At 44.9% G+C, this 17,839-nt stretch overlaps 1 protein-coding gene across 1 annotated transcript in view; it reads right to left on the bottom strand.

Moving 5' to 3' along the window:
- Window positions 1-7,808: 7,808 nt before the first annotated feature.
- The window catches only part of EPC2 (enhancer of polycomb homolog 2), a 38,282-nt gene continuing 28,251 nt past the window's right edge, over window positions 7,809-17,839 (bottom strand). The window contains exons 11-14 of the mRNA XM_059476331.1: window positions 15,543-15,679; window positions 13,782-13,941; window positions 11,783-12,116; window positions 7,809-9,087 (exon numbers count right to left, since the gene is read on the bottom strand). Coding sequence (XP_059332314.1) covers window positions 9,015-9,087; window positions 11,783-12,116; window positions 13,782-13,941; window positions 15,543-15,679 — 704 coding nt within the window. The 3' untranslated portion in view covers window positions 7,809-9,014. The remainder of the gene's footprint in view (window positions 9,088-11,782; window positions 12,117-13,781; window positions 13,942-15,542; window positions 15,680-17,839) is intronic.

Below are 17,839 nucleotides of genomic sequence, written 5' to 3'. Positions count from 1 at the left end.
GTGCCTGAAGGTGGGATGGACAGTTTGATGGGAACCTGGCTTTATAAAAACCATAAAAATACAGAAAAGCAGAGCTAAAACACCTTATTGTTCTCACCTTCAAGCATTTCTCTCACCTCTCAAACCATGTCATTTCCAGCTGTACACGGACACAGACATCTTTTATGAAAAATCCTTTCCTTAGGATTTTGTCCTCCTGAGAAGCCTCAGGAACAAAATGTAAACAATGATTATCTGCTGCTGTGGGATGCAACAGGTGCATCTGGGATTGGGCTCGTGTGGTTGTTTCTAATTAATGGCCAATCACAGTCAGCTGGCTCGGACAGAGAGTGCAAGCCACAAACCTTTGTTATAATTCTTTGCCATTCTATTCTATTCTTAGCTAGACCTCTGATGAAATCCTTTCTTCTATTCTTTTAGTATAGTTTTAATGTAATATAAATAATCAATCAGCCTTCTGAAACATGGAGTCAGATCCTCATCTCTTCCCTCATCCTGAGACCCCTGTGAGCACCACCACAGTACACTTACAAGAAATCACTTAGATATTAGTTTTCTTAGCTTAGTAACACCTGAATATATGAAAATTGCCTTCCTACCAGCTCCACAAAAAGAGAACCTGGATGTTGTCTCCTTTTCCCACCTTCCCAGCTCTCCAGCTCCCCAGTACAGCTCACCCTGGCAGATCAGATATGGTCTGACAGCAAGTTCTGATTTTTCTGAAGAACTGAAAGAACTGAGCCAACCTCAGCTCAGTAAATACCCCAAGATTTCAGAATAACGAATAGGAATAATAAAGGAACAACAAATCCCCTCCTTGAGAGCTGGGAATTCATAAAGGAATGAGAAAATTCCATTTCTCTGCAGGGGAGCCAAAGTGTTGAGGCTGCAGGAAAACCAGGGAGGGGACAGGTGACAAAGCAGGGCAGGGATTGTGACAGAGGTGATCCCACAGAAATGGGGGTGATGCCTTGTCCAGGCTGCCCTGGAGCAGGGGCTGGGCAGAGTCCCAGAATAAAGCAGGGATTCACTCACAGCATCTCCTCCATGGATCCGCCTTGGGCAGCACCAGAGCCCAGCCAGGGCTGCACCCAAGATGAACCAAAATGGCCCCAAAATGCACGAGCGCTGCCGGGGTCTGTCCCTGGGATCAGCTCTGCTCCATTTGCACCTTGCAGTTCATTGTCCCATTGCAGCTTTAGCCCCTGCAGTCCCACCCTGCTTGTTTTTCTCTTTCCAGCCCACGGGGTTTGTGCTCCTGGGCTGAGATTTGGGTCATTTGTCCTTGGTGCCCAGCTGGAGCAGGAATTGTTTTGTCTCCCTGCTCTGTGCACAGAGCTCAGCAAGGCTGAATGTGAAGCTCAGAGCTGCTCACTAAAGCAGCACAGAGCCTGAAACATAGAAAAGCCAAACCTGAGGCATCAGGGGAACATTTCAGCATTCCCATTGCTCCCTTTCTCTGCTGCCAGGCTCCAGGAACGGGCTCTGGGTTTGGGAGGGAGCTGCAGGAGGAAGCACAGGGTTGAATTTCTGCTGTGCTGAACAATTCTGCGCAAGGAGCAGAGAGGCAGCGCTGGCCAGGGCCGGGAGCTGCCGGCAGGAGAGCAGCGTTAATGCACATCCCATTGAGCCCGGGCAGGAAATCTGAGCTCCTGGTGCCACTCGTGCTCAGATGTGGCTCGGGGGAAGGGGCTGCTAAAGGATTTCTCCCAGGAGGGACCAAAGGGGTGGGATCCCCGTGGCAAAAGGCGATTTTAAATGTCACCCGGAGTTAATGTCCCACAGACACTGAGAGGGAATGGGAATGGGAATGTTTGCAAAGGCAGAGCGTGAACGTGTTTAGCAGGAGTAAAAATAAATATAGGCAGGCTGGAGAACAGGCAGAAATGAGCTGGAGAGTGCTGAGGAGGCAGCCAGGAGGAGCTGAGGGTCAGGAATTATGTGCTCTGCATCCCCAGGGAGCATCAAAGGCATGGACACATATCCACAGCTCAGGAGGGACCGGGTACATTTGGCCAGGGAGGGGAAAAATTCCACAGCAAAATGAACAGGATCTGCAGCACTGACACTCTCAGCATCATTATCACAGACCCAGCATCTCCCTGGACCAGACAGGTGAGGATTTCTTTGGGATCAGCACTGCACTCTGCAGCACTGACACTCACTATGAATATCCCAGACCAAACATCTCCCTGGCCAGCCAGGTGAGGATTTCTTTGGGATCAGGGCCACAGGGATTCCTTTCTCAGACCTCCACAGGAGTTTGGATGTGCAAGTGGAGCACTGGCACTCCATGAGAAAGTGCTTGGGGCTGTGCTGGCAGGAATTGTTTCTCATTTGCAAGACACTCCAATATATGCTTACTTTAAAAAAGGTAAAGTACACACATAAATCTCAATCTCCATATAAATTATTCACGTTATGCAGAGTCACGTACTTGGTGTTAACCCACCTAAAAAAAATGGGTTTGCTCAAAATAAATAAATCGATTTTACCACTGTCTAAAACAGCAAAACATTTCAGGTCATTATTGAGTACACAAAACATTTTCTCCAAGTTACCATCTTTACATTTGGGTTAATAAATCACCTAAATAAAAGGGTTGTAACTTGGGAAAAAACTCTTGTCTTTACATTACAGGAAGTTTTAAAGCAGCCATAAAAACACCGAAAGGGCAGGAAAGTGCTAAAATAACCCAATCCCAAAGCACAAAGGCTCCGTGGAGATGCAGAAAGAGTTAAGCAGCATCGCAGGCAGCTGATGCCATCTTCTGGTGTCACTTACAGCGTTGATTTAAACCCCCCTGCGCCGAGTCGGGGCGGATCAGCATCAGGAGCAGGAAAACCACGCTGCTGTTTGTGGTGTCCTTTCCCCAGGGCAGGGCTCAGGATCAGTATTAGGATGAGGGAACGCTGCTGTTTGTGGTGTCCTTTCCCCAGGGCAGGATTAGGATCAGGATCGCGTTCAGAATCAGCATCAGGAGGAGGGAGCGCTGCTGTTTTCAGGGTCCTTTCCCCCAGGGCAGGATTCAGGATCAGGTTCAGGTTCAGGATCCGGGGGAGGGAGTGCTGCTGCTTTTGGGGTTCTTTCCCCCAGGTTCGGGATTCAGGATCAGGTTCAGGATTAGCATCAGGAGAAGGAGAATGCTGCTGATTTCGGGGTCCTTTCCCTCAGGGCAGGATTCAGGATCAGGTTCAGGAATCAGGATCAGGAGGAGGGAGCGCTGCTGTTTTTGCGTCCTTCCCCAAAGCAGGGTTCAGGATCAGGATCAGCATCAGGAGGAGGAGAACGTTGCTGTTTTTGGGGTCCTTTCCCCAGGTCAGGGCTCAGGATCAGTATTAGGATGAGGGAACGCTGCTGTTTGGGGTGTCTTTTCCCCCAGGGCAGGATTCAGGATCAGGATCAAGAGGAGGGGAGCGCTGCTGTTTTTGGGGTCCTTTCCCACAAGGCAAGATTCAGGATCAGCATCAGCAGGAAGGGAGTGCTGCTGTTTTTGCATCCTTTCCCCCAGGGCAGGATTCAGGATCAGGTTCAGGATCATCATCAGGAGGAGGGAGCACTGCTGTTTGTGGTGTCCTTTCCTCCAGGGCAGGATTCAGAATTCAGAATCAGCATCAGGAGGAAGGAGCGCTGCTGTTTGCGGGATCCTTTCCCCCAGGGCAGGATTCAGGATCAGCATCACGATCAGGAGGAGAACACTGCTGTGGCTTCTGTGAGCCACAGAGAAGTTTGACAAGAAGATCCATTTTTACCCCTGAAATTTTGGGGTTCTTTCCCCCAGGGCAGGATTCAGAATTCAGGATCGGGATGAGGAGGAGGGAGTGCTGCTGTTTTCAGGGTCTTTTTCCCCAGGGCAGGATTCAGGATCAGAAGGAGGAGAACGCTGCTGTTTGTGGTGTCCTTTCCCTCAGGACAGGATCAGGATCAGGAGAACGCTGCTGTTTGTGGTGTCCTTTCCCTCAGGACAGGATCAGGATCAGGATCAGGAGAACGCTGCTGTTTGTGGTGTCCTTTCCCCAGGGCAGGATTCAGGACCAGGACCAGGATCAGGGAGCGCTGCTGTTTTCAGGGTCCTTTCCCCCAGGCAGCTCTCAGTCAGTGCAGGTGTCACCATTGAGTCAGGCACGGGAAGAAAGGCGACACACTCCATGGATTTTCAGAAGGCATAAAAAGCTGACTTTACCACAATCTCCCGATATTTATAACCAGCATCGCTCACCCAGAACCTGACTGGTTCTGATGACACCTGTCACCCATTGGTTAATTAGGAACCACCCTTTGGTAAACAAACACCTTATTTTGAGAAACAACTGCTCAAAACTCCAGCTGCAGATTGGTTTTCGTTCATTCTCAAATTCTTGGGAAAGTTTCTCTGCCTTTCTGTCTCTGGCCGGGCTGTCGTATCCACACGCGGGGATGCAGGAGCGTCCCCAGCCCTGGTGGCACGGCCAGCCCCTGCCACCAGCCCTGGCGAGTGACACAGAGGGGACACGGCAGCTCCTGCTGTGCCACAGATGAGCCCAAGCTTTGGGAAGCGCAGCTGAGCCGTGCCCTGGGCGCTCCATCTGCTGCTCCTGCCCTCCTGGGGATGCCACACCCGTCACGGTGATGTGTACTGGCAAAGTGACACCGCCGCGCCCAGAGTGACACCACCGTGCACAGGGCTGTGGCCTCCCACCAGATAAACAGTCTGAATCTTCTTATCTGCCACAAGTTCTCTGTAATCTGCCGCAGTTATTGCCTCCCTCCTTCCTCTGCTCCTTGCTGGGATCCATCATCCTCCCTGGGTAACTGCACTTGTGCTGGAGTTAAACCAGAGTTCTGTGGCTTGAAGGCAGGCTGGACTAAACAGATTTTACTGTTCTTAGTCTCAGAATCAATCCTAACTTCAGGAAATCTGTCAGGGTGGGAGGAGCTGGAATGGAATTCCCAGAGCAGCCGAGGCTGCCCCTGGATCCCTGGAAGTGCTCAAGGCCAGGCTGGATGGGCTTGGAGCAACCTGGGATAATGGAAGGTGTCCCTGTCTGTGATCACAGGTGAGTTTTAAGGTCCTTTTCAACACAAACCATTCTGGGATCCAGGGATTCCAAAAGTGATTGGGGTTACTTCACTGTTACTCCCTGTTAGTTTCATATTTTAGTCCTATTTCAGCTACATTATTTTATTGTTATTTAAACTGGAGTTACTATTACAAAACAGACTGAATAACTGAGTTAAATTCATAGCAAAATACAACTTACATGTGTGCTCATTAATTTTTTGAGATGAAACCATTAAAAACCATCTAAAGGACACAGAAATTGCATTTAGAGATGGAGCAGGGGACTGAGAGACAAGCAAGTCACTGAGAAAACAGAGAATGTACCCTGAAATTCCCTTTTCCTCCTGGAAGGCACCTCAGGAACAAATGCTCTGTTCAGTTCTCACATCAGGAATGACATTTTGGGCCCTGTCACTGCAGCAGGATGGCACAACCCAACCAGAGATGTGCTCCTGCAAGAACACATCCAATGTTTCCTACATAATTGGCTGCTTGGATCAGCAGTAATTATCTCCCATGTTTCTCTGTTCAGATGGCAACACTTGGATCTTCACAGCTCACCCAACTTACTCAGGAAAAACTCCCTCTCCCTCATCTTCCTTCTTTAATTTACCAAGGCTTTAATTCTCCCAGGTTATTCCCAGTCTTTCCAATGTTGCAAACCCTCAAAGCAGCAGAAACATGGAAGTGAGCTTTGAAACTGTTTCTCTGCAGGCAAATCCAGGGGGCCTGTTGGGATGACAAACACACACCAAAACTGCAGTCAATCCATAAATAAACAGAAATCTTATTAGAGAAAGAACCAGCATTTTGTATTCCTGACATTTAACACTCTGCATCTGACATGAAGTCCAGCATAAACTGCTTAGATAAACCAGGATTCCACACTCTTACCTGAAAGATATTCCCAATACACAACAGAACAGAAATCCCCATTCCAGTCCTGCTGCAGAAATGCACAAAAAAGGGAATTCAGATTGAACAACATATCCTCAACATGTTCAAAGAGCACAAAACCACCTCAGTCAGTGGCAATCCCAGCTGGACAAAGGATTTTACAGCACTAATCCCTCCCCTTTCTCTTTTTCTTCTTTTTAATGAAGATTTCCAAGGCCTGCAGCATCATCCACCACTCCTCCCCTTCTCCTGCACTCGAGGCACACAGAAATTCTGCAAGGACTATTCCAGTTCTGTTCACAGGTGGTTTCATCAGCACTAATCCTTTAAATGAAAGCCATTCCACAGCTGGCACTTACCATCAGAGCCTTGGGAGTTTATGGAATCCTTCTCTGCACCTCACATTTTCCCAGAATCCATTAAAAGTTTGGAGCTCCAGCTAAAGGTTTTTTAAGTAATTAGATGAGGATTAGACTCCACGAAATCAGAGATACACAGCAATCTCAGAGACATCTTCTGGCCAATTTTCCCTGAAAATGATACACTGAAAATGATCTTTGTAGTGCAAAGAGGCCATGCTAAGTGTACAGCTTTCCATCTGCAGAGGAAATTACTTCCCATTTTCATTAAGCCTCCAAAGGGTTTTGGGGATGGTAGTGAAGCAAGGTTATTCCTAGATATCAAGGAGAATATTTTTTTTTTTTTTTACAGACTCAGATTTTCAACAATTCTTAAAAAATCATTTATACTTCAGACTATCAGCCATTCCCTGAAATGAGCCCAGCTCTACAGAAAGGCTGGAAGGATCAGATAAAGTGGAATTTTCAGGGAGCAGCAATCCCAGTGAAGTCCCAGTGCCCCCCAAAGCTGCCACCACCCCTCACCTGAGCAAGGCTGCATCTTGGGTTCCTCTACTCCCAACAGGAATAATCTATCCTCACCTCTCCCTGCAGACATCACATGGAATAAAAACAGAGCATCAGTTAAGCAAAAACCAGGTAATTTTAGCCATCTGAGTTTGTGATGAGCTCTCGGGATTTAAAGCTCTGCAAGTTTTTAGCTGCCAGGACTTTTAACTCACACAACATAAGACAAAACAGGTTTGAACACAGCCTGGATTAAAAATAGTTCTTTATATAGAAAGCTAAGATGGAAAATACACTGACTGCACGACAGAGACAAGGTTTTCCTGGGAGGGTGAGCCTGGACTAACAACATCTCCAAGTTCCTTCCAACCTCAGTGATCCCAGGACTTGCAATACAGAAACACCCAAATATGGAGAATAAACCAGCAGAAATTCAGCCCATGTCTTTGGCAGGGCAAGAACCTCCCACTCCCCATTTCCCCAGGTCTCATCCTGTCACAAACACATTTTATGCAAAATCCTTTCCTTAGCATTTTTTCTCCTGAGAAGCTGAGAGGCCTCAGGAACAAAATGCAAACAATGATTATCTGCTGCTGTGGGATGCAACAAGTGAATCTTTGATTGTCCATGTTAGTTGCTTTTAATTAATGGCCAATCACAGCCCAGCTGTTGCAGACTCTCTGGTCAGTCACACGATTTTACTATCATTCCATTATTTGCTATTCCTTGCCAGCCTTCTGATGAAATCCTTTCTTCTACTCTTTTAGTATAGTTTTAATACAATATATATAAAATAATCAATCAGCCTTCTGAAATCAGATCCTCATCTCTTCCCTCATCCTGGGACCCCTGTGATCACCCCCACACATCCCAGCCCTCCCCTAGCACAGAATTCCTGCAGGCTTCTGGAAATTGTGCATGTGCTGGGATCAGAGGATCAGAGCCCTGAGCAGTGCTGCTGCCCCTGCTTGCACTCTGTGAAATAACCACATCTGCACCATGGGCAGGTTTTGATATGTATTTTTATTTCCCTGCAGTTTTCACTTATCAAGAACAAGTAACAGGGAAAGTTGTCTGAACTAGTGCATAAACAAACATTCGGAAACACCACTACACGTATCTAATGTACAAGAACCGTATAAAAAAAGTCACTAAAACACTACACTACCAAGGTGTCCAACGCTTACAGTCAGACTTTTTCCAACCCGTTACTTGCCTTGTAGCCACAGGAAAACTCTCCAAAATTGAAAAGACAATCTTGCCACAACCCTCCCTCCCCCCCCACCACCTGGGATGGCTCGATAGCTAGACATCCAATAATGAATTATTGCAATGATATAGAATGCAATACATACCTGGTAAAATATCCTTTAACGTGGTGTGGTACAGTTTGAAAGCCGGTTAAAATACGCAGTCTTCGGATAAAATGGCATCGAGGTGAAAATTTTCTCAGATCTGCACATTTGGACATGTGCCAGATGCATAATTTTCCTAGTCATTTTTTTTCCTCTCCTGTGTAATTATTTTTTATAAACTGGTATTATAAATAGAAATATACATTCAAAATATATGGAAAAGTGAGTTACTACATTAAATTTGCATGTATCGATCCATCCCTTTCCCCTGCACAGTAATAGAAAATACTATTTTGCCTTGAACTTCATATTTGACAGTGAAATGCCACTAAAGTATTTACCAAAAAGTCCATCTAGTCAAATTGTGAAACAAAATGAACCAAGTGAAAACTTTACATTTCCTTTAGAAAAAAATTACAAGAATTTTTGTTTCCTAGCTATGAATCTTTAACTTTTTTTTTTAGACACAAAGTTGCATTTATTTGTACAAGATACAAAATGTAAACATGGCAAAATAAATAGTTTAAACAAGTGATGCAGGATCCCATGTCATGCTCATGATCCCATTAAAGAATTATTTTTTAATCCATTCAGTTGCAAATTCAAGTGCAAAAGCATGATGATGAATATCTACTATTCAAGTAACAGAAATAATATTGATGATACAAATAAACTATTTTACAAGGTAGTGATTTTCCCAATTTTACAAAATTTACATTATATATCGACTTAATACACGATATAACGGGAGTCCATTCGGGTCTGGGCGAGGTCTCTGTGATCCACAGAGTGCTGTGGTTGCATTCAGCTGCAATAGAAGGAGCACAGCGTGACCCAGCTGGGACAGCTGGGGGGTTATGTCACCTCCATGGCCACTGTGGTCTCTGCGAGGCCGTTCAAGCCCAGGCGCTCTGGCTCGTGGTTCTCTCTGCAAGGAAGGAGCAGCCACAGTCAGAGCACATCTCACACTCTTCTACTCACTGACTGCATATTTCCACACTCTTCTACTCACTGATTGCATATTTTCCACACACTTCTACTCACTGATTTCGTATTTTCCACACACTTCTACTCACTGATTTCATATTTTCCACACACTTCTACTCACTGATTTCATATTTTCCACACACTTCTACTCACTGATTTCATATTTTCCACACACTTCTACTCACTGATTGCATATTTTCCACACACTTCTACTCACTGATTGCATATTTTCCACACACTTCTACTCACTGATTGCATATTTTCCACACACTTCTACTCACTGATTGCATATTTCCACACACTTCTACTCACTGATTGCATATTTCCACACACTTCTACTCACTGATTGCATATTTTCCACACACTTCTACTCACTGATTTCATATTTTCCACACACTTCTACTCACTGATTTCATATTTTCCACACACTTCTACTCACTGATTGCATATTTCCACACACTTCTACTCACTGATTGCATATTTCCACACACTTCTACTCACTGATTGCATATTTTCCACACTCTTCTACTCACTGATTGCATATTTTCCACACTCTTCTACTCACTGACTGCATATTTCCACACACTTCTACTCACTGATTGCATATTTTCCACACACTTCTACTCACTGATTTCATATTTTCCACACACTTCTACTCACTGATTTCATATTTTCCACACACTTCTACTCACTGATTGCATATTTTCACACTCTTCTACTCACTGATTGCATATTTTCCACACACTTCTACTCACTGATTTCATATTTTCCACACACTTCTACTCACTGATTGCATATTTTCCACACACTTCTACTCACTGATTGCATATTTCCACACACTTCTAGTCACTGATTGCATATTTTCCACACTCTTCTACTCACTGACTTCATATTTTCCACACTCTTCTACTCACTGATTTCATATTTTCCACACTCTTCTACTCACTGATTGCATATTTTCCACACACTTCTACTCACTGATTTCGTATTTTCCACACACTTCTACTCACTGATTTCATATTTTCCACACACTTCTACTCACTGATTTCATATTTTCACACAGCTGGTAGCTGCACCTTAACACACACACTGCCAACTTTATTTGGAGTAAATACTGGCACTCAACAACTGCTCTTATTTAACAGTGCAGTGCCTTCTGTGAGATTATTGCATTTAACTGTCCATTGTCAGCCAAAATTATGGATTAAACCCCTAAAAGCTCTTCTGAAGGAACAAAGTCAAGATTTGATAACTCAGCATCAGTTATTCTGTTAATGCACCGAGTGGTGTAATTCCCATTCTGCTTTAGCACTCATTTTTCACTTGTTTGTTAATACCCATTTTTTACTTTTCCAATTTACAAACATGACTTCTTGTTTTTTGAAACCCCATATAATCCAGGAGAGACTTCAAAAATCCCAAATATTGCCATTTTCAGAACAATTTGCCAACTGCAAAGCTCCTGCCATTCCTATGAAACATCATCCAAGTATTCTGAAATAACAGTGCTGCTGTTCAATGAGAATAAACACCTTAATGGTTGGACTTGATGATCTTAAAGGTCTTTGCCAACCTAAACAATTATGAGTTATGATTTTATATGCAAGATATGGGTTGTTTTCTGGTGTGTGTTTTACATAAATATGTAACACATATATCCACATGTAAACATAAAAATACATGTGCCAGCCTGTACCTTACAATACTACACAATGATTTAGAGGGAACAAGAGGATAATTTGACAGAATCTACTTGAAAATGCTGCATGAAAAGGGACAAATGAAATTATTAAAATTCAAACACAGTAGAAGTTGACCAAAGTACAGGTGCCTAAAGGCAGGGCAGGTTATTTGAGGGGGTTAATTTGCAAAATCAGCTCTTGTGGTTTGCCAAGGCCATGCTGAGGGCGCTGAGAAGCCTCTCAGAGGTGGAACAGATTCCCTCTAGTGCAGAGCCTGCCATGACCATGGAGAGGACACAGGCTGAAGCTGCACCAGGGCAGGGTCAGGTGGGACATCAGGAAGGATTTCTCCATGGAAAGGGCTGTCAAGCACTGCCCAGGGAGGTGAGGGAGGCACTGCTGAGGTGGCACTCAGTGCTCTGCCCTGATGACATGAGGGTGAGGCCCAGGTTGGACCCTGACTTTGGTGATTCCTACCCAAACACTTCCACAATTCAAGCACAAAATGAATAATCCCAAACAATCCCACGATTCAAGCTCCCACAAAAAGAAGGATTTCTCCATGGAAAGGGCTGTCAAGCACTAGCACTGCCCAGGGAGATGAGGGAGACACTGCTGAGGTGGCACACAGTGCTCTGCCCTGATGAGGTGATGGTGAGTCCTGGGTTAGACTTTGACTTTGGTGATTCCTACCCAAACAATTCCATGATTCAAGCTCCCACAAAAAGAAGGATTTCTCCATGGAAAGGGCTGTCAAGCACTGCCCAGGGAGGTGAGGGAGGGACTGCTGAGGTGGCATTCAGTACTCTGCCCTGATGAGGGTGAGGCCCAGGTTGGACCCTGACTTTGGTGATTCCTACCCAAACACTTCCACGATTCAAGCACAAAATGAATAATCCCAAACAATCCCACGATTCAAGCTCCCACAAAAACAGGAGCCCTGTCCCCACTCACCTTGCTATACTGCTGATGGCACTGCTGGGAGTTACCTTTGGCACTCTGTCCATGCTGGCAGCAACTGTGGCAAGTTTTAAGGCAGTTGGCGAGGGCGCTGAAGTCCGTGTATTGATATGAACATTGACTGGAGACACAACGCTGACGTTGTTGAGGTGCACGGCGCTGGGCAGGCAGGAATTGTTCATGGGCACAGCCTGAGGGCTGCTCGTGCACAAGGCTGGGATTAAGTGGTTTGTGGTGCTGTGGCCAACTGTCCTTACGAGCTGTACAGTTGAGATCCCTGGGCTGGATGATAAAGCCATGTTGGTGGAGTATAAAGTTCTGGAGGTTCCTGTTAGGCAGAATAAATGGTGGGTGTTAAAAAGGTGACATTTCTTAGATGAAAAGGCAAAGATTAACCTCAAGGGCAATGCTTTGAGTGTGTAAGTCATTGATGTCCATATTTTACAGTTTCACAAAATGGTAAAAGTCAGAAGTGGCAGCTTGGCACGCTGCCATTGATGCCTTAGGATTTAGCTTTTATATTTTTCAGATCCTGTACTGCTTTAGGGTATAACTCTAAAACTCCACAGCCTGTCAGCTGCTGTTCTCCTGTTTTATTCAGACAACCCCTCAAGGCCTGAAACTCACACACCTCACTGTCTCAGGCCCAAAAAAGTGTAAACAAAAGTGAGCTGGGAGGGGGGGAACTGGGGGTGTATCTATGACTTCATTAACTGAAGCTGTAATTGGAGGATTAACCCCTGATATGCAAATGAACGAAACTCATAATTATCTTAAACACTTGTGATCATTTTCCATTTTGTGTGTGGCCTCTCAGAGGCTTCTGACTGCCCAAGGTGCATCTACTGAAGGCCTTTAATAAATACCCACTTTTATTCTCTAAATCTTGCCTAGCCTCTGTTCCAGGCAGCCACTCCAAGGCAGCACCATGTGCCTGCTCTTCCACCCTCGGAGCACTGCCCTCTGGGCTATGAACTCACAGAATTACACACAGATCTCTCTCTCTGTCCTGGAACTGCTCCAGCTTATTGATTTTATTCAGTCGTGTTTTTTTCTCCCTCTATTCATTTCATATTATCATTAACCCAGCCTGGCAGAAGGTCTATAAAACTAATCACATCATTAGCTGCTAAAACAACAAATTACTTTAAAAGCCTCTTCTTTGTCTTGGCAGCCCAAATCCCATTTGCCTCTTGGCACTGTGGAGATGGCACCAGCACAAGCAGCACCACAGGAGGGTGGCAGGGGGCACTTTTTGGGACAAATCCTAAATGCAGTGAAACTTGAGGCTCACAGTGATGTAAGAAGAAATGCCAGTAAAGGCTGGTTGGTCCATTTTTGGCTGAATATACAAGTGAGGTAACAACCAAATAATGAATCAATTTCTCCATTTCCTTCTCAAAGTACTTAAATGTTTTAAGCAGTTGATTTATTCTTTCATTACACACTCACACTGGTTTTAAAATGCTGTCATTTAGACTTTTGATCTGAACAGGTTATTAGAAGATAAAAACTACCAAAGGAGAAGCAAATAATGCTCTTCCAAGGTAAAGAGCACTTGGTGGTTTTATATCCATTTTAACACCATCTGTTGGACAAGGCTCTCAGGCACGGGGTGGGATTCTCAGGGCTGTCCTGAGGAGTTGGACTTTGATCATCCTTGTGGGACAGTAATAGAAAATTTTGCCTTACTATTTTGCCTTGAACTTCATATTTGACAGTGAAATGTCACTAAAGTATTTATCAAAAAGTCCATCTAGTCAAATTGTGAAACAAAATGAACTCGGGATATTCCATGATTCAAACCACTGCTCCAAAGCACTTCAGAGAACAACACTTCAAACGATCACAACGAAGAGATTTGATTTTCTTTGTTGTTATTTAGAAATATAGAAATATAATATTTTAGAAATCAGCACTAAGACCAGGTGATGGTTAAGAGCAGCTGGCATTCTCAGCTCGTTCCAGGCTGGGGTTTTCAAGGCCTCCTCACCTGAAGGCTGGACAACACCGTTGATATTGTTGTGGCTGGTGTTCTGCTCCTTGGCTCCCTCGCTGCGCCCGGGGCCCGGCGCACTGACCACGGCAGAGGCAGCAAAGTGGGCACTGGCTGAATCCAGGGTCTTGGACATGCAGTCCGAGGTGCTGGAGCCCTGCAGGAGGAGGAAAAGTGGTTCTCAGCCATCCAAGTACAAAGGGAAATATGCCTTAGGATTGCTGCAGTGCACAAGCAAAGCAAATAAATAAATACAGCTTCCATGTGTGCCCTAATGCACCACAACATGGAATGTTTCTGTGGCACCTGAGTGATGAGGAGTTGGAAATCGGTGTCCAAATGGGGGTTACACAAGTGCTGCCCAATGCAGCCAGGCCAGACCTCAGCACAACAAATCACTTCTGTTCTGTGCTGCTCAGCCTGGAGAAGGGAAGGCTCCAGGCAGAGCTCAGAGCCCCTGGCAGGGCCTGAAGGGGCTCCAGGAGAGCTGAGAGGGACTGGGGACAAGGGATGGAGGGACAGGAGCCAGGGAATGGCTCCCAGTGCCAGAGGGCAGGGATGGATGGGACACTGGGAACTGGGAATTCCTGGCTGGGCTGGGATTGCCAGAGCAGCTGTGGCTGCCCCTGGATCCCTGGCAGTGCCCAAGGCCAGCCTGGACAGGGCTTGGAGCCTCCTGGGATAATGAGAGGAGTCCCTGGATGAACTGGATGGGCTTCACGGTCCCTTCCGACCCAAACCACACAGGATTCCCCATGTTTGGAGATGTTTCCTCTAGAAAACAACCATGTCTTAAACCTTCTCTCTTCTGCCTCCAGGCAGCTGCAAACCTCAGAGATGTTCAGGATCTGTGGTACCTCCATTCTGTGACTTGTGCCACAGAATAACTGCCCAGCACATTCTGGAATCCCACTCTGTTAGCCCAGCTCCTACTGGAAAGGCTCACCATTCTTACTGGAAAGAACATTAATTCTGCAATTTCAATTTATATTAACTAAGAAAATGACTTTGCAGAGAAGCTTGAAATGTTTTAAAGATCCAAAATTCATTTGTTTTGTTTAAATATTTTGGCATTGTTTCTTTACACTTACAAAAAATGCCATCAGTATCTGCCAACACAGAATTCCTGATCAATTGAAGTAGAAAACACTGAGGGGAAGGGACAACCAGCACAAGCAATTGGATATAAAATGCTCAAAGTAATATACAATTTCCTAGTAACAGACAACAGCAACAGCTTTTATACTTTACTGGAGAGAATCTAACAGAATAATAAATGCAATGGAAAAATATGTAACATGTATATCCATATGTAAATATAAAAATACATTGCAAAAATCCCTTGCAAGGGGTTTCAGAGGAAAAATGGGATTCTTTTAGAAGCCAGAATATACAAATATGCAAGGTCTCCTTTTCCTCTCAGAGGTACCAATTTTTAGTGCTCACTGAGTATCTGCTCATAACAGAACACATTACATTGAAGGTAATTTTAATGAAGTCTCTTCAGAGGCAGGAGGACAAAACCAGTGAAAACAGGAAGAGTTGAGAGCATACATTGGCATTTTTACTCTGTGGAGGCAGGTAACACATTCAGCTACAAAGTCTCTTCCTCACCTTGTAAAATGCAGCCAACTTGTTAAAAACTCCCTGAGCAAAGTGTTCTAAATTCCCTCTGAAACATCCCACATTTCTGGGGTGCCCCATTGGTTGTGAGAGACGAGCAGTGAACAAAAGCCACGTGCAGGGTGGGAGCAGTACCTGTGCTTTCAGGTGTGTCTGTTGGGAGGAATGCTGAGATTGCTGCTTCTGCTGCAGCTGGGCCAGCTGCTGCCTCTGCATCTGCACCAGCTGCTGTTGGTGTGTCTGGAACTGCTCCTCTGTGATGCCCCCTGTGACTGAGGGAAAGAAAGGAGCCACAGTTACACAAATACACGCGGGAAAGGCAAGAGAGCAGCTCAGGTGGGTGAGGATGACACAAATCATGTCAGCTGCACCCAAACTCTTCACAGATTATGTAAAGGAGAGGTCAGGCTGTGTTTGTTTGTTGTGTGCTTTCATGGAGTTCATTTGTAACAAAAGAATTCAGAGCTTTTGTTGCTTTTAAGCAGTTTCTATCTTTGGTGGTTTTATCCCCAGTGGCTTTAGGCAAAAGCTCAAGAGAAATGATTTGCCTGGCTTGCAGGAAAGAAGCACAGCCCAAAAATCAGAGCTGAGGACAAAGCACCCTGGGCTGGGCTGGGTTCCTTCTCTCCCAGTGAACACTGGCAGAGGATTCCTGGACAATTCCCCTTCCCACAGCCCCTTGCTGTCCCTGTGCCCTGAGGGAAGCACACGTCTGGCATGGGGGTTTTCTCTGCCAATTATTGTTTTAAATGCTCTAAGAGTGCAGGGGTGCCACAATAAGTTTATTTTTGAGAACCAGGTTAATGTCATCCCAGTAATCTCCCAGGCCCAACACATGAAGGGAATGAAGTTAGAAAAGTTGGTTTTATTATTCTCCCCCTGGAGCATCTGCACACTTGGTAAACTGAAAATACTGGCAGGGGTTTGGTGCTAAAAGCTGAGCTGTGTGCAGCTAACCCAAGAACTGAGTGCTCTGGGGAGCAAGTGAGGAGAGAATTCACTTCCCAAAGATTGCCATGAACACATTTCAACACTTCATCCTCAACTCTGTTTCTGCAGGACTGAAGCTGTGCTGCACCTCAGACACCTGGATTCTCAGGAATATCCTCCCATCCAGGGACACTGAGCTAACATTAGAACAAAGAGTTTTATCCATCTTGCAGGGTTTGGCTCTTCCATTTCTCACTGTTAGTACTCAGGGCTCTCCTCAAATTCCATTGGGAAAAATACCAGAATCAGGATTGCTTAGAAATTAGAACTGAAACTTCTTCTTTACTGCTACATTATTAAAGCAGGTTTCAACCATATTAGGAGAGCACTTAAAAGTCCAATTATTTAAAAATTACTCCTCTTAAACTCTAGCAATATTATAATTTCCAACCTAAGTTTATTTTGCACTTAGCTTTACTTGGTTCCTCTCACAGATTGTTACCTAGAATTAAATTCCAAGTTAAATCAGCTCAGCCTGCTACATTCCCTCACAAAACACATGGCACTGCTGAAGGCACCATGGCCAAGAACAGCACTATGGAATATTACATGTATTTCTATTCTTAAATTCTGAGGTAACAAGTCCCAGAAAATGTGTTTTGTTTTACAGAAAGCTGTTTAAGAACAAGGTGAGATTTCATGTTTTCGATCTCCTCTCCTTCCCAGTTTGTCACAGACCACAAAGTCACAGAATACTCTATTCCAGGACACAGGGAAGGTAACACAGAATTCAATATTCCCTTGCTCTGCCTGTATGTGCCTGAATTTCAGGTATTTATCCAGTGGCCAAGCTGTTCACCTTGTTACAAACCAGCAGATGTTCACTAGCACATTAAATATCATTTGCTTCTGCCAAATCAAACACCTGGAGGATCCTGGAGAAAAAAGAACAAACTCTGACCATGTCCCAAGGCAGAGCTGTGAGCAGGGTTAGAGCTCTGCAGCTTCTGGGGGTTTTCATTTCATCAGAGCCTGACTGGGCTGAAAAACTGCACCACAAAAGGGGAAAAGTCACTTCAGCCTTCACTTCCAGCTCCTCTCCTTGCAAGGTTTGGATTTTGTCACTTCTCTCAGGACCTGAAGGCTTTAACCAAAGATCACCCTCTGCAGGCTGCCCCAAAAGTGCCATTGCTTCAATTACTCCTACATGGCATTAAAGGCTGGGGAAAAAATACCTCTAAAAGTAAAATTTTGTTCCACAAACAAAACCCTTCAGCTGGGAACAGCATCATGTGCAGTTGACCTCTCTCTAGGGACACCCTTGTCCCATTTGCAGTGCTTACAACATGACCAAGAGAATAATTCAGCTCCAAAATTGGTTCTTGGTTCATGCACTCATTAGGTATTTTGAAGGAAAGTCTAGTCCCAGGCTTTTCAAATAAAAAAAAATTCTGTCTGTACAATGCATTTGAGGAAATACCAGAGTTGCTTTACTAGTACAG

This window comes from Ammospiza nelsoni, chromosome 7, assembly GCF_027579445.1.
Source record: "Ammospiza nelsoni isolate bAmmNel1 chromosome 7, bAmmNel1.pri, whole genome shotgun sequence".
Classification (NCBI taxonomy): Eukaryota; Metazoa; Chordata; class Aves; order Passeriformes; family Passerellidae; genus Ammospiza; species Ammospiza nelsoni.
The sequence above is the reverse complement of the archived record's forward strand: the minus strand, read 5'-3'. Positions and strand labels throughout refer to the sequence as shown.